General features: G+C 42.9%; 1 protein-coding gene across 1 annotated transcript in view; it reads right to left on the bottom strand.

Moving 5' to 3' along the window:
* Positions 1-17,984, bottom strand: part of tnr (tenascin R (restrictin, janusin)) — a 165,619-nt gene that overhangs the window by 95,169 nt on the left and 52,466 nt on the right. The window contains exons 8-9 of the mRNA XM_072274562.1: positions 11,701-11,829; positions 10,974-11,117 (exon numbers count right to left, since the gene is read on the bottom strand). Of these exons, the coding sequence (XP_072130663.1) occupies positions 10,974-11,117; positions 11,701-11,829 (273 nt within the window). The remainder of the gene's footprint in view (positions 1-10,973; positions 11,118-11,700; positions 11,830-17,984) is intronic.

The raw sequence follows: 17,984 nt of genomic DNA, 5'->3' as shown, positions 1-17,984 counted from the left end.
AACTGCAAGGGTGAAAAGACCCTCATGCGAGGTATGGTAAAACCCCAAATATTAATAAAGATATGGTCTACAAATTACAATGGGAGATAGAAAATGCATGCTAAAAGGGCAATGTTACAATAGTCATGGGAGATTTCAATCTGCAGGTAGATTGGCAAAATCAGATAGGTACTGGATTCCAAGAGAGAAATTTGTGGAATACCTACAAGATGGCTTTTTAGAGTAGCTTGTTGTTGAGCACACGAAGGGATCAGTTATTCTGGTCTGCATGTTGTGCAATGAACTGGAATTGATTAGAAAGCATAAGGTAAAAGAACCCTTAGGGACAAGTGATCATAATATGATTGAATTCACCCTGCAATTTGAGGAGAAGCTAAAGTCAGATGTATCAGTGTTACAGTGGAGTAGAGGGAATTACAGAGGCACGAGAGAGGAACTGGCCAAAACTGATTGGAAAACAACACTGGCAGGGATAATGGCAGAGCAGTAATGGCTGGAATTTCTGGAAGCAATTCAGGAGTCACAGAATATATACATCCCAAAAAGAAAGAAGTATTCTAAAGGAAAGATGACATAACCATGGCTGACAAGAGAAGTCAAAGCCAACATAAAAGCCGAAGAGAAGGCATATAATGGAGCACAAATTAGTGTGAAGTTAGAGAATTTAAAAGTTTTTTTAAAGACAACAGAAGGCAACTTAAAAAGTCATTAAGAAGAAAAAGATGGAATACAAAAGAAAGCTAGCCAATAACATTAAAGACAATACCAAAGCTTTCTTCAGATACATAAAGTGAAGAAGAGGTGAGAGTGGATATCAGACCACTGGAAAATGATGCCGTTGCAGTAGTAATGGGGCAAAAAGGAAATGGATGAACTGAATAAGTATTTTTTTTCCAACTTCACTGTGGAAGACACGAGCAGTATGCTGGAAATTCGAGAGTTTCAGGTGTCAGAAGTGTTTGATGTTGCCATTACTAGAGAGAATGTTCTTGGGGAAATTGAAAGGTCTGAAGGTAAATTCCTCATATGGACCAAATGGTGTACACCCCAGGGTTCTGAAAGAGTTGGTTGAAGAGATTGTGGAGGCATTGGTAACGATCTTTCAAGAATCACTAGATTCTGGCATGGTTCCAGAGACTGGATAATTGCAAGTGTCACTCCACTCTTGGAGAGGGGAGAGAGGTAGAAGAAAGGAAACTATAGACCAGTTAGTCTGACCTCAGTCATTGGGAAGATTGTTAAGGATGTGGTTTCAGGGTACTTGGAGGTACATGATAAACAACAAATTTTGCCTAACAAGTTGTTGAGATTCTTTGAAGAAATGATGAGCAGGATAGACAAAGGAGAATTAATTGATGTTGTGAACCTGGATTCCTGGACTTTCAGGCCTTTGACAAGGAGCCACACGTGAGGATGCTTAACAAGTTAAGAGCCTATGGTATGTCAGGAAAATATACTAGCATGGATAAAGCAATAGCTGATTGGCAGGAGGCAAAGAGTGGGGATAAAGGGATCCTTTACTGTTTGGTTGATGCTGACTAGTAGTGTTCCACAAAGGCAGATACTTTTTACATTATATGTCAATGACTTGCATGAAGGAATTGATGGCTTTGTGGCAAAGTTTGCAGATGATACAAAGATAGGTGGAGGGGCAGGTAGTTTTAATAAAGTAGTGAGGCTAGAGAAGGATATAGACAGATTAAGAGAATGGGCAAGAAAGTGGCAGATGGAATACAGGGTTGGGAAGAGATTGGTGGAAGAAATGAAAGCATAGACTATTTTCTAAATGGAGAGAAAATTCAAAGATCTGATATGCAAAGGGGTGTGGGAGTCCCTGTGCATGATTCTCTAAAGGTTAACTTGCCAGTTGAATCTGTGGTGAGGAAGGCAAATGCGATATTAGCATTCATTTCAAGAGGACTAGAATATACCTTTGTCTGGTCAGGGAGAGCGAGGAGGTGATAGAGAGGAGCTACAGGCAAGTAGTCACACCAGGGCCTCAGGAGACAGATACGTGGGTAACAGTCAGGAGAGGGAAGGGCAAGAGTCAGATACCATAGAGTATCACTGTGGCTGTCTCCCTTAACAATAACTTCTCTTGTTTGCGTACTGTTGGGGGTGACAACCTACCTGGGGAAGCAACAGTGGCCACGCCTCTGGCGCAGTGTCTGGGCTTATGGCTCAGAAGGGTAGGGAAAGGAAGAGGAAGGCAGTAGTGATAGGAAACTCTACAGTTACGGGTCAGACAGGCGATTCTGTGGATGCTGGAAAGAAACACGGATGGTAGTTTGCCTCCCAGCTGCCAGGGTCTGGGATATTTCTGATCACGTCCATGATATCCTGAAGTGGGAAGGTGAACAGCCAGAGATTGTGATACATATTGGTACCAACAACATAGGTAAGAAAAGGGAGGTCCTGAAAACAGACTATAGGGAGTTAGAAAGAAAGTTGAGAAGCAGGACCTCAAAGGTAGTAATCTGGGGATTATTGCCTGTACCACACGACAGTGAATATAGGAATAGAGTGAGGTAGAGGATAAAGTAAGTACATGTTTGGCACCAAAGGGCCTGTATTGTGCTGTAGGTTTTCTATGCTTCTATAAAAGCAAGGATGCAATGTTAAGGCTTTATAAGGCATTAGTGAGGCCTGATTTGGAGTATTCTGAGCAGTTTTGGGCCCCTTATCTTACAAAGGATGTGCTGACATTGGAGAGAGTTCAAAGGAGGTTCATGAAAATATTTCCAAGATTGAACATTGTGTCATATGAAGAGCGTTTGATGGTTCTGGACCAATACTGACTGGAATTCAGAAAAATAACAGGTGATCTCATTGAAACCTATTGAACGTTGAAGGACCTCGATACAGTGGATGTGGAACAGACGTTTCCTATTTTGGGGAGTTTAAGGCTAGAGGACACAGCCCCAGAATAGAGGAGTGTCTTTTGAGAATGTAGATGAGAAATTTCTGTAGCCAAAGAGTGGTGAATCTGTGGAATTCATTGCCACAGGTGACTGAGGAGGCCAAGTCATTGAGTATATTTAAGGCAGGGTTCGATAGATTCTTGATTCGTCAGGACATGTAGGGATACTGGGACGTAGGGATACAGGAGATTGGGGCTGAGAAGGAAGATGGATCAGCCATGATGAAACAATAGAACAGAGTCAATGGGTCAAATGACCTAATTCTGCTCCCGTATCTTATGGTCCAATGGTATGTTGCCTCCCAGGCCAAAAGTTCTCGGATGAAGTCCTCAGCACTCCTTTGGCAGGAGTGTGAGCAGCGAGAGGCCGTGGTCCATGTAGGTACCAATGACATAGTTAGGAAGAGTGACAATGTTCTGCAAAGTGAGGTCAAGGAGTTAGGTGCTAAGTTAAAGGCCAGGACCTGCAAGGTTGTGATCTCAGGAGTGCTACTTGTCCCACATGCTAGTGAGGCCAGAAATAGTTCAACACATAACTAAAGAATTGGAGCAGGTGGTAGGGCATCAGATTTTGGATCATAGGGCTCTCTTCCATGGAATGCGGGACAGGAGAGAAAGTTTGTACTTGAACAGGAGAGGACAAATATCCTTGCCAAAAGGTTTGCTGGTGCTGCATGGGGTGGGGGGCTGGTAGGTTTAAACTAGAGTTGCAGGGGTATGGGAACCAGAGTGTCAGAATAGAAAGTAGAGGGGTAGTGGAGACAAAAGTTAAGACCTCCGACAAAGTCAGGAATCAAAAGTTTACGCATGGTGAGACTAATGTTCTGAGCTGCGTATACTTCAAGGCGGGAAGTATTATAGGGAAGGCAGATCAGCTTAGAGCATGGATCAACACACGGAATTGTAACTATTAGTGAAACTTGGTTACAGGAAGGGCAGGACTGGCAGCTCAATATCCCAGGGTTCTGTTGTTTTAAATGACAACAAGACAGAATGGGAGGGATGAAAAGGAGGAGCGGTGATGTTATTAGTCAAGGAAAATATCCCAAGGGTGCTCAGCCAGGACAGACTGGTGAACTCGTCCAGTGAGGCGTAAGAAAGGTATGACCATGGAGTTATACTACAGCCCACCCAGGGTCCTAGGGATTTTGAGGAACAAATTTGTAAAGAGGTCGCAGACTTTTGCAAGAAACGAAGGTTGTTATAGTAGGTGGTTTTGAATTTCCATATGTTGTCTGGGACTCCCCATACTGTCAATGGACTAGATAGGACAGAATTTGTCAAATGTGCTCAGGAAAGTTTCCTTAATCAGTATATAGAAGTCCCAATGACGGTGTGCAGTACTCAATTTCCTATTAGGGAATGAGACAAGGCAGATGAAGGAAGTTTATGTGGGGAAACACCTTGTATCTAGTGATCATAATGACATTAGTTTTAAGGTAAACATGGAAAAGGATAGGTCTGTTTCACTGGTTGAGATTCTAAATTGGAGAAAGGCCAATTTGATGGTATCAGAAATGATCTGGCAAGTGTGGATTGGGAAAGCTATTTTCTGACAAAGGTGCACTTGGTAAGTGGGAGGCCTTCGAAAATGAAATTTTAGGAGTACAAAGCTTGTATGTGCCTGTCAGAATAAAGGGAAGAAGAAATAATCAGGCAGATTATTATTCAGATGGGGAGAAAACTCAAAAATCGGAAGTGCAAAGGGACTTGGGGGTCCTTGTGCAGGATACCCTAAAGGTTAACCACCAGGTTGGATCGCCAGTAAGGAAAGCAAATGCTATGTTGGCATTCATTTCAATAGAAATAGTGTATAAGAGTAAGGAGCTGTTGATGAGGCTCTATAGGGCACTGGTGAGACCTCATTTGGAATACTGTGTGCAGTTTTGGGCCCCCTATCTTAGAAGGGATATTCAGATGTTGGAGAGAGTTCGGAGAAGATTTACGAGGATGATTCCTGGAATGCAGGGACTAACATATGAGGAGCGTTTGTCGGCTCTTGGATTGTATTCATTGGAGTATAGAAGAATAAGAGGGGATCTCATAGAAACATTTCGAATGTTGAAAGGGTTGGACAGAGTAGATGTGGAAAGGCTGTTTCCCTTGGTGGGTGAGTCCAGGACAAGAGGTCACAGTCTTAGAATTAGAGGGTACCCATTTAAAACAGAGATGAGGAGAATTTTTTTAGCCAGAGGGTCGTGGATTTATGGAATTCATTGCCATATACAGCTGTGGAGGCACAATCATTGTTTAAGGAGGAGATTGATAGGTATCTAATTAGTCAGGATATGAAGGGATATGGGGAAAAAGCCAGAAATTGGAACTAGATGGGAGAATAGTTTCGCTCATGGTGGAGTGGCAGAGCAGACTCTATGGGCCGAATGGCCTACTTCTGCTCCTTTGTCTTGTGATTTTGTGAAAAATAACAGGCATAGGAAACAAGCAACACACATAAAAGTTGCTGGTGAATGCAGCAGGCCAGGCAGTATCTCTAGGAAGAGGTACGGTCGACGTTTCGGGCCGACACCCTTCGTCAGGACTAACTGAAAGAAGAGCTAGTAAGAGATTTGAAAGCGGGAGCCTTGGCTTTTCAAGAGGTATTGAGGTCCTGGTTAAGAAGAAAAGGAGGTGCATGGCAGGTAGGGACAGATGAGGTGCTTATGGAGTATAAAAAGTGCAAGTTTGGGGGAGGGGAGAGAGAAATACAAGGTGATAGGCTTCACCTATCAAGTACTGCACACTCTTTCACTGGGACTTCTATGTACTGATTAAGGAAAGTTTTCTGAACACATTTGACAAACTCTATCCTATCTAGTCCTTTTACAGTTTGGGAGTCCCAATCCATACACGGAATGTTGGAATTGGCTACTATAACACGCTTATGTTTCCTGCAACAGTCTGCGATCGCTCTGCAAATTTGTTCCTCTGCATCCCTTCATACTGTTGGGTGGTTTGTAGTGTAGCCCCATTAACATGGCTATACATTTCTTATTTCTCAGTTCCACCCATAACGCCTAACTAAATTAGTTCTCCAGTCTGTCCTGGCTGAGTTATCCTGTGACATTTGCTTGGACGCGGAGGATGTGAGTGAGGTTCTAAATGAGTACTTTACATCAGTATTTACCCAGGAGAAGGGAGTAGAGGATAGGGAGATCAGTGCCAAGTGTGAAGACCTTAAGTGCATTAAACGTTAAGTGTTAACAGTGAGAGGCAAGACCCTTAGCAATGATGATGAGCAGAAGGATCTTTGGGTCCAGGTTCACAGCTCGCTGAAAGTGGCTACGCATAGTTGATAGGGTGCTTAAGAAGGCAGATGACATACTTGCCTTTGTTAGTCAAGGCAATAAGTTCAAAAGTCAAGAGGTTATGTTGTAGCTTTATAAAACTCTAGTTAGACTGTATGGAATATTGCATACAGTTCTGGTCCCCTCATTACAGGAAGGATGTTGAGGCTTTGGAGAGGGTGCAGAAGAGGTTTACCAGGATGCTGCCTGGTTTAGAGGGCACGTGCTATAACAAGACATTAGACAAACTTGGGCTGTTTTCTCTGGAGCGGCAGAGTCTGAGGTGAAATCCGTTACAGGTTTATAAGATTATGAGAGGTATACATAGAAAAGGCGGGTAGGATCTTTTTTCCCAGCATCGAAATCTCTAGTACCAGAGGGCATGCATTTAAGGTGAGATGGGCTAAGTTCAAAGGAGATGTGAGGGGCAAGTTTTTTTTTACACAGTGGTGTTTGCCTGGAATCCACTGCCTGGGGTGGTGGTAGAGGCGGATTAGGGATTTTTATAAGATGTTTAGATAGGCACATGAATATGAGGGGGATGGAAGGACAGGAACATTGTATAGACAGGAGGGATGAGTTTAGTTGGCCATTTGATTTTTAATTTATTTGGTCAGTACAACGTTCTGATCTGAAAGGCCAATTCCTGTGCTGTTCTGCTTCCATGTTCTATACAAGGATAGGATTAGTCTTTAAATTGAATTAAGAGAAGACTAAGCTTGGCAGTGTAAGAGAAAACCTGGTGACAGCTGATGCTGGTGGGTAAAACAATGTCTGACAGGTGGGAGTCTTTTTACAAAGTATTAATATAAGCTCATGGACATCCAGCATCTGCAGATTTTCTCTTGTTTATGGATAGTATGTACAGCTAAGGGGAAAGGCAAAGATAGCAAGATTAAGGAACCTTGGATGACAAAGGTTACTAAAGGTAATCTGTGAGTACAGCTAGGGGATGTTGATGGTGATTTAAGTGAATACCTCACCAAAGAGAGGGTCACAACAAAGATTAGTACACCTGAGGAACAAGCCCATTGGCCCACCATCTTGTGCCAAACTAATTCAACTGTAAATTAAATGCTTTCAGCAAACAAATCCTTTTTGCCTATCCTACATCCAAACCTCTCCATTCTCTGCATATTTATGTGCCTATCCTCTTAAATACGTAGAGTCATAGAGCATTACAGCAGAGAAATGGGCCCCTCAGCCCATCTTGTTGGTGTTCAGTCCTATCAGCCCGCACCTAGACTGTAACCCTCCTCACTCCTTCCATCCATGTACGTATCCAAACTGCTCTTAAATGTTGCAATCAAACCCGTGTCTGCCACTTGCGTTGGCAGCTCATTCTGAGTGAAAAGGTTCCTCCTCATGTTCCCCTTAAACATTTTCCCTTTTACCCTTAAACTGTGACTCTAGTTGTAGTCTCACCCAGCTTTAGTGGAAAGAGTCTGCTTGCATGTGCCCTGTCTATATGCCTTATAATTGTGTATCCCTCTACCAAATCTCCCCTCATTCTCCTATGCTGCCGGAATTAAGTCTTAACATATTCAACCTTTCCCTTTAGCTCAGGTCCTCAAGTCTAGGCAACATCCTTGTAAATTTTCTCTGTACTCATTTAATCCTATTGCACAAAATACTCCAAGTTTAGCCTTGCAACGTCGTGTAAAGTTTCAAGAGAATATCCTCGTTATCAGGTCTGCCTCCACCTCCACCCCAGCAGTGTGCTCCAGGCACACACACCACTCTGTGTATCCATGCATCTCCTTTGAACTTGCACCCTCTCACCTTACATGCATGACGTCTACTATCAGATATGTCCACCCAGGGAAAAAGATGCCGCTGTCTATTCTATCTCTGCCTCTCAGAATCTTACAAGCTTTTCTCAGGTCTCCCCTCAGCCCTCGCCAGTCCATAGAAAAAAAGCCAAGTGCTCCGACTTCTCTTTATACCACATGCCCTCCAATCCATGCAGTATCCTGATAAAATTCTTCTACACCCTCTCCAAAGACTTCATCTTTCCAATAATGTGGCAACAAGAACTGAGTTCAATACTCTAGATAAATCCAAACCAGAGATTTATGAAGATGCAAGCTAGCTTCCTATCCATTGAACTCAAATGTTTCAACAAATAAAGGCAAACATGCCATAAGGCTTCATTAACACCAGTTCATACATACGTAAATGCGTGTACTGCATGTATATCACAGACAGCAAAGATCCCAAATTCCAGTGCTGATTAACACTAGCTACGGACTTCCATCCAGGGTAACCACTAACACTACCCTCTGTGGACAAGCCAGTTCTGAATTTAAATGGCCAAGCCGCCAGGGATTCCATGCATCCTAATATTCTGGATGGCCTTCCCAATAAGGATCTTGTCAAATGCCAACAGTCATGGAAGTGTGTGTCTCAGAACATGTTTAAGAATAATCTGAAGCTTATCTGTATTAAGAAGGAGGGGCTATTAGGCATCATAGAGCACATGATGGGTGATAAGTCCTCAGGGCCATATGAAATACATGCAAGTCCCTGTGGGATGCAAAGGAGGGGATTACTCAGAGATTTTGCATCTTCCTTGGCCACAGGTGAAATGCCAGAAGACTAGAGAGCAGCTGGTGTTGTTCTTTTGTTTAAGAGGGTCAGCAGGGGTAAGACAATAACCACAGGCTGGTTAAAGTTATATCACACAATTTCTGGATTACACCCAGTATTATTTATGTACATTTGGGAAAACGGGATGTTCAGCATAGTTTTGTGCAGGGTGTGACAACAAACCAAATTATCAGAAGATTGATGCTGATGAGAGAGATAAGGGAGACAATGGAGAAACATTCAAAATGCTAATAAGAGAGAAGAGAGAGATTAACGAGAAAGAAACACATTTCAGAATATTAACAGACCGGTTGCTTTGAACCTGAACTGTTTGAAGTTTGATGGACAGGAGATACCCCAGCAGGGGGATAAAAAGAACAGGTTCGCTAAGGCACGACACACACCATGAGATCATGAGATAACGAGACCCTGGAAGAGCGGTGTGCCCCCACAAGTTGGTCAGAGTTTGGAGGTCTGGTCGCGGGAACCGACCATAGATGCACAGGGTGAAAGGGTACGACTGGCGGGAACCTGGTGTGTGTGTCCGCCGTTGCCTGGGTGCCAGGTTCACCGCGGAAGAACGGTCGTATCCGGAACGGAGCGGTCACAGTCGGTGACCACAGAAGTCATAAAAAAGGGTCCGTCCGAAAGCCAACTGCGAAGAACATCAAAGGTCTGCTGAATCAGATTTGCATATCTCTATCTCTCTCTGTCTCTCTCTAACGGCACAACAGCAATTACTGCGAACTGTACTTAGCTGAACTGAACTCTGCGTCACTTGAGACTGATCATTTACCCCTAGACTGCGATAGAGCTTGGTTGATTCCTATTACCCTAGTTCTGTGTACATGTGTGTTTTATCATTGCTAACCTGTTGCATTTATATCCTCACGTTTAGAGTACTGTGTTACTTATTTCTTTAATAAAACTTTATTAGCTTCTGTTAAACCAGACTCCAACTAAGTGGTCCATTTCTGCTGGTTTGGCAACCCAGTTACGGGGTACGTAACAAGGGGAATCTCCTGACTTACAAGTTTTTTTTGATGAAGGTAAAACAGTAGACATTCTTGTTTGGAGTTCAGTAATGCATTTGACAAGGTTTCACATGGTAGACTGGTCCTGAAGTTTCTGGCATATGGTGAGCTGGATAATTGAATGGAAAAATTGGCTTGGTGATAGGAGGCAGAGGGCAGTGGAAGATATTCTAATTGGAAGACTGTGATGAGTGGTTTACTGCAGCAATCACTGTTGGGACCTTTGCTGCAATTGAATATATATTAACAACTTGGAAGAGAATGGAGAAGGTACAATTAATAAGTTTGCCATGACACAAATGTTGGTGGTGTAGTGGATAGATCAGATGGAATGTCGGCGATGTACCGGAGGATAAAGTTTAATGCCACCAAGTGTGTGAGGTGATATATTGTGGTAAGTCATTGATGGGAAGGGTATTCACAATAAATGGTGGTGTGATAAGATGGAGAGAGAGACTGGGTTGTCCAAGTCCATAGTTGCTGAATAACTATGTTGGATAAGGTGGTATACTGTAGGTGACAATATGATGGCTTGTCTTCATATAAATAAGAGTTAGGATGTTATGTTGCAATGTTACAAAACACTCATATTTGGAGTACTGTCTGCTGTTCACACTATAGGAGGAATGTGGTTGCATCGGAGAGAATGTGGAGAGATACACCAGGATGTTGCCTGATTGAGGGACTTTAGTTATAGGGAGAGAATGAATAGGCTGTACTTGTTTCCCCTGGAATGAAGGAGGCGGAGGGTGACTGACAGAGATGGGTGAAATAAGAGGCATCGATAGGGTCAAAAGTCAAAATCTTTTTCCTCAGGGTGGGGGTATTACAAACAATGACAAAGGTTTTAGGTGAGAAGTAGCATTAAAAGATATCTGAAGAGAAAGTATACTTTTATATACAGAGAATGACTGACATCTAGAATGTGCTATGAGAAGTGGAGGTGTTGGATATATACACTGTTTCAGGGACATTTAGACCGATAATTAAATTGGCAAGGTATAGAAGGAAACAGACATAATGTGATTAGTGTAAACGGGTGAAAAGGTTAGTATGGATTTGTTGTCTGAAGGGCCTGTTTCTGTGCTTTACAACTCTGTAGTCATTTAAAGATTGCAAGTGTCATTACCCAAGTTGGTTACTGACCTGTGTGCACAGTATATGACAGCAGCAGACTCTTGGCCAGCCCTTGAACTGTATTAAATTTCACCATGTACTCTGTTGCAGGCTGCAGATTGCTCAAGGTGTATTCCGTCAGCGACGATGAAATGTTCACACTCTCTACTCCACCTAAAAAGCACAGTTGAAAGAGGAGCAGTCAATCAGCAAAGCCATGAATGAGTGTCAGTGTTGTCAGCACCTTTATCCTTGTGAGATTCACTTCAGTCCCTGCACACATGGCACCCTCTCCCGCTCTGGAACAACCAGAAAACATCGGCAGTGAACCTGCAGTCTCCCAGCTGCTGTTGGAGCAGCTGTACACGGAGGCTTGTGGGTCCAAGGCACTGTACCATCCAGTAACCCAAGGATAAAACAGTGAAACAAATCAAGCTTTGTTTTGCTCTCTCCGATGGAGACAGAGTTTCATGGTACAATCCAGGGCAGTACAAATCCCTCAAACAATATCACTAAACATATTGACATGTATAACAACGAACAATCACGGTTCATTTACATTGAGCATAATTCTTACTACATTTCCTACATTACCATGGCAATATTAATTCAATATCTGCAACCTAGGACATGTGGAAATCATGAAAAGTCTGTACTTGTTGGATACAAAGCCCCATGTCCTATCCATGCAAACAGTGCCAGAGAAAGCCAAAATCCTTTTCTGTTCTATGACTGGAACTTAGGAGCCATTGATTACCCGAGTGGTCGGAGGCTGGATGGTAGAACATCTGATAGTAATCAAAGGGAGCATTGGGCTTGTTCCAGGAGATGGTTACCGAATCATGAGAGATATTGCTGAAAGCAATGCTCCGTGGTGGATCCAAGGCTGCAAAACAAAACCAGGTACAAAATGAGGATCAGAAAATCAGAAAGGTTAGCAAACCTGAGACATGGGAGGGTTATGAAGGGATCTGAATGAAGAAAATGCCATGTATGTGATCATTTATCAAAACTCTCTGGAGGGTCCAGTGGATTACAAGACAGCGGACGTCGTGCCACTGTTTAAAAGTATGTAAGCAAAAAGATGGGTAACTATAGGCCAGTTAGCCTCACATCTGCAGTTGGGAAAATGCTTGAAGCTACCATTATAGAAGAAATCTAGGCCCTTTATAGCATTGAGACCTAGAGGGATCTTGGGGACTGTGTCTAAAGTTCACTAAAAAATAGCTAAGCAAGTGGATAAAGTATTTTAATAAAAGGCATATCGAATGCTTGCCTTCATTGGTTAGGGTGCTGAATATAAGAGTAAGGAAGTCTTGCTGTAGCTGCAGAAAACTTTATTCCAACTGCACTTTTAGAGTAGTGTGTGCAATTTCTGTCACACCATTACAGGATGACATTGTTGTTTAAGATGGTGCTGGTGAACCACAGCGACTTCTGGCTGGTGGCTAACAAAACAAGGATAGCAACTAAATACTTTGTTAACCATATTTTTTTTCTGGCAAACAATCATTGTAAGTAATAGTCTGTAACTTTTTATTGGACTTGGAGGCAATTTGATGAGGCAGAACCAAGGTGAGGGAGCGGTCCAGTCACCAAGAGAATGGAAGAGCATGAAAGATCAGACGCAGGCCGAATCAAACCCACGGGGTCCAGGCCCCAGAATGTATTGACACAACTGAATACAATGTGCATAGGGAGATTTACAGGCCGAATCAAGGTGCTGAAGTCCGGCATATCCAAGCAGCAGGATCCATTGTTTGGATGGAGATTTAAGCACTAGGCCAGATTAAAAAGGTCAGTGTATCGAGGCCCAAGGTGAGAAACGGGCCGGTTCAGGTTGCTGCTCGAAGCAGCAGAAGTTCAACTTCGGAAGGAGAGTTAAGCGCAGGATTCTTGGCAGTGTGGAGGAGCAGAGGGATCCTGGGGTCTACATCCATGGGTCCCTCCAAGTTGCCATGTCAGTCTATAAGGTGATTAAGTATGATGTATTGGCCTTCATTAGTCAGGAGATTGAATTCAAGAGTTACGAGTTAATGTTGCAGCTCTACGAAATCCTGGTTGGACTACACACTTAGAATATTGTGTTCAGTTTGGTCGCTCATGATAGGAGGGATGTAGAAGCTTCAGAGAGGGAGCAGTGGATGTTGCCTGTTATGAGGATGGGTTGAGTGAGCTGGGGCTTCTCTCTTTGGAGCGAAGGAGGATGAGAAATGATTTATTAGAAATATACAAGATGGTAAGTCGCCTAGATCAAGTGGATAACCAGAGATATTTTCCCATGCGAAAATGGCTAATACAAGGGGGCATAATTGACTGGAAGAAGGTATAGGGAGGATGTCAAAGACAGAGAGATGTGGGTATGTGGAACACGCTTCCAGTGTGGTAGTAGAGCAGACACTTTCTGGACACTTAAGAAACTCGTAGATAGGCACATGTTTGATAGACAAGTAGGAGGGAAGGTTTAGATTGACCAGGTTATAAGTTCAGCACAATATCGTGGGCCAAAGTTCCTGTACAATGCTCTAGTAGTCTACGTTCTCAACACGAATACAACTTTCGCACACCTTTGCACCATTCCCCACTGCTTACTGTGAGCTTTAATGTTGAGAGTGACCTACACTAATACAGTGTCTGTACCTGCTATGGATACTGTACCACTGTACCTGTTGCATCTCCCACAGATGCCTCCCCAGATAACACCAGTCCTCTCCTGTCATTAGTTTTGGTCACATTAACATCTTTTCTCAAACTCCCAACTACCTGCACATTCCACCTCTGGAAATTGCCCTAACTGCACCCCCCACCCCCCATGTCACACTTGATTGCAAATTAATATTAAATAGTTCAAAGTGGAAGTCAGAAGTTTTCAGTTAAACTAAACAAAATATGCTTGAAGCATTCTGCATGTCAGGGAGAGCTGGTCTCGAACCTCAAATGATAATAGTTTCATCTTACTAAGATGCTGCCCGATTTTTGAATGGTTCCTGAAGTCTCTGTTGTTATGGTGTTATATGCCCCTGGTTTGATCACGGGACAGTGGGATGATGTAATTGTCTCACGACCGACCGTGGGGTGATGTTATCTGACATGAAGGCATGTTCCCTACGGTATTTAAGGAAGCCCGCCAAAGTGTAACGCAGTTTTTACTTTCTATTTTAAGGTGCAAACACGTTGTTGTCGGCAGTTTCGCCAATCGCTGCCAGTTTTTGTTTGTTGCACCTTTGTTTTACCTTTACAGTCTAGTATTGGACAGTGAATATCTTACTAAAATACGAGAACCCGAAGGATTGGGTAAAGTTAACGACGTTCGGTGTTTTGGAAGTGATGGACTGTTTAGAATCGGAATCGTCTGGGAAATTGTGCAGGCACATTTGAGTTAAACCCCTGCAAGATCAGGATGGTTTGTGCAGTGTCCACCCTCCTGAGAGTAAAGGTCAGTTACTTTATTTCTTCGTTATTGCTTCAACAAGGCATCGCTCGACTGTGATTGGCAGATTCGTTATTTTCTTCGGAGGAATTGTTGCTGCAGTAAAGTCTCTTCTTAAAGACTGTAAAAAGCACTAGGACTTTTCAACTGTCTACTTTAAGACTGTGTTCGAATTTACCACTTTAAGACCTATTTCTAAGTTCGACTGTTTGTTTGATATAGCCACATAACGGTTAACTTCCGGTTAAGCTAGTTTGTTTACTTTTCCATGTATTTGAGTAGAGGTTAATAAATATCATTGTTCATTTATAAAACCTGAGTCAATTTCATATCCGTTGTTGCTGGACACGTGACAAAAGTGGGGGCTCGTCCTGATCTGTTCCGATTTTGGGCTTAATTGCTTGTTTAATTATAGATCTGATTGGAAAAGGGGAAATATTTGATTCCTTTTGTTTGATTGGTTTGTGTGTGGTAATCAGCAGCAGTGGATATTGACAGCTTTCTGTTGTCACCAGCCCCAGTGGTATTAGCGAAGGTGAAAAACAGTGATGTATTAGAGATTGTTAGAAGGTTGGACCTTAAAGGAATATTGACAGTTACAACTGTTCCCCAGGGCCAGATGGTCTGCATCCCAGAGTGCTTAAGGAAGTAGCCCAAGAAATAGTGGATGCATTAGTGATAATTTTTCAAAACTCGTTAGATTCTGGACTAGTTCCTGAGGATTGGAGGGTGACTAATGTAACTCCACTTTTTAAAAAAGGAGGGAGAGAGAAACCGGGGAACTATAGATCGGTTAGCCTAACCGTTAGCCTAGTCGGTGGTGGGGAAACTGCTGGAGTCAGTTATCAAGGATGTGATAACAGCACATTTGGAAAGTGGTGAAATGATCGGACAAAGTCAGCATGGTTTTGTGAAAGGAAAATCATGTCTGACGAATCTCATAATATTTTTTGAGGATGTAACTAGTAAAGTGGATAGGGGAGAACCAGTGGATGTGGTATATTTGGATTTTCAGAAGGCTTTTGACAAGGTCCCACACAGGAGATTAGTGTGCAAACTTAAAGCACACGGTATTGGGGGTAAGGTATTGGTGTGGGTGGAGAGTTGGTTAGCAAACAGGAAGCAAAGAGTGGGAATAAACGGGACCTTTTCAGAATGGCAGGCGGTGACTAGTGGGGTACCGCAAGGCTCAGTGCTGGGACCCCAGTTGTTTACAATATATTTTAATGACTTGGATGAGGGAATTAAATGCAGCATCTCCAAGTTTGCGGATGACACGAAGCTGGGTGGCAGTGTTAGCTGTGAGGAGGATGCTAAGAGGATGCAGGGTGACTTGGATAGGTTGGGTGAGTGGGCAAATTCATGGCAGATGCAATTTAATGTGGATAAATGTGAAGTTATCCACTTTGGTGGCAAAAATAGGAAAACAGATTATTATCTGAATGGTGGCCGATTAGGAAAAGGGGAGGTGCAACGTGACCTGGGTGTCATTATACACCAGTCATTGAAAGTGGGCATGCAGGTACAGCAGGCGGTGAAAAAGGCAAATGGTATGCTGGCATTTATAGCGAGAGGATTTGAGTACAGGAGCAGGGAGGTACTACTGCAGTTGTACAAGGCCTTGGTGAGACCGCACCTGGAGTATTGTGTGCAGTTTTGGTCCCCTAATCTGAGGAAAGACATCCTTGCCATAGAGGGAGTACAAAGAAGGTTCACCAGATTGATTCCTGGGATGGCAGGACTTTCATATGAAGAAAGAATGGATGAACTGGGTTTGTACTCGTTGGAATTTAGAAGATTGAGGGGGGATCTGATTGAAACGTATAAGATCCTAAAGGGATTGGACAGGCTAGATGCAGGAAGATTGTTCCCGATGTTGGGGAAGTCCAGAACGAGGGGTCACAGTTTGAGGATAGAGGGGAAGCCTTTTAGGACTGAGATTAGGAAAAACTTCTTCACACAGAGAGTGGTGAATCTGTGGAATTCTCTGCCACAGGAAACAGTTGAGGCCAGTTCATTGGCTATATTTAAGAGGGAGTTAGATATGGCCCTTGTGGCTACGGGGGTCAGGGGGTATGGAGGGAAGGCTGGGGCGGTGTTCTGAGTTGGATGATCAGCCATGATCATAATAAATGGCGGTGCAGGCTCGAAGGGCCGAATGGCCTACTCCTGCACCTATTTTCTATGTTTCTATGTTTCTAACTAAGCCAGTAATTCAGAGGAAAATCGTGGAACTCTATACAAATTTGGGAGTTTTTGACGAAACAGAGTTAGATAGGTTCCCTGCCAGTAAGGAAGCGATCCAGTTACACATGGAACAGGTAGCGTTAGAGAAGCTTAGAGTAGAAGCTGAGTTAAAACAAAAACAATTAGAAGCTGACTTGGAAAGAAGTTGGTTAGAAGCTGCAAATAAACAGAAGGAATTTGAGCTAGTGATAGAGCAGTTAAGGTCTGAGAATCAGTCTTCCGGTTCCAGGAAACCATTTGTTGCTAGTCAGGCAGTTAAATTGGCGCCTCCATTTAATGAGGCAGAAGTTGATAAATACTTCCAGCATTTTGAGATAGTTGCTCGGAAATTTGAAGAAATCTATGGACCAAACTTATGTGGAATTTGCTTACGATAAATCTGTATGTTTTGAGCGATGGGTTACCTCTAAAAATGTGAATGGGGAGTATGATACCTTGAAAGAGTTGATTTTAATGGAGGAATTTAAAAGGTGCATCCCTGTTGACGTAAGGACTTACCTGAATGAGAGGGACACTGCTACATTGCAAGAATCTGCTAATTAACAGATGAGTATGTTTTAATCCATAAGTGTTAATTTCCTCCAGGTAGAACTTTTAAGAAAAAAATTAGCATGGATAGTCAGGGTAGACCAGAAATTAAATCAGAAGTTAGTGAGAAAGGTAAGGAGGAAGGGAAACAAGTGAAGGAAAGACCTTTGGGTCCTATTTGTAATTATTGCAGGAAACCTGGTCATGTAATAGCTAACTGTTTCCGACTGAAGAAGAAGGAGAAGGAGGCAGTCCCAGATGCCAGCGTGTAACATATTGAAACACCTGTAAATCCACAGGGTTCGAGAAATTCAAATGAAGCTTTGTCAGGGTCAGACCAAGTTAAGAGAAGAGGGGATATGATCATTTTATAACTGATCATTTTATTGGTCAGGGCATGAAAGAATATGGGGAGGAGACAGCAGATTGGGGCTGAGACACAAATGGATCAGCCATGAGGAAATGGTGGAGCAGACTTGATGGGCCAAATGGCCTAATTCTGCTTCTATATCTTAAATCCATTGTGGTTCACTGCATAGTTTTGTATCCTTGAAAGAGGAGTCCACTCCAGTGCCAAGTACTGAAGCTTCTCAGTCACTTATGTTAGACAGTGTTCTAGAATTTAGTAATGAGTCTGACATTGGTGAGGTAAACTATATACGAGGCGTTGGGAGTGCCCTTATGCCTGTACATCCGCATAGAGTAATTTTAAGGTCAGGGTTAGTTTCAGGACTTGCTAAAGTAGGACTACAACCCAGTTTACCCGTGAATGATGTTTCTCTATTGTTAGGGAATGACCTAGCAGATGGACAAGTTTTTCCTGAAGTGCATTTGAC

The sequence above is a fragment of the Mobula birostris genome, chromosome 12 (genome assembly GCF_030028105.1).
Source record: "Mobula birostris isolate sMobBir1 chromosome 12, sMobBir1.hap1, whole genome shotgun sequence".
NCBI lineage: Eukaryota > Metazoa > Chordata > Chondrichthyes > Myliobatiformes > Myliobatidae > Mobula > Mobula birostris.
The sequence above is the reverse complement of the archived record's forward strand: the minus strand, read 5'-3'. Positions and strand labels throughout refer to the sequence as shown.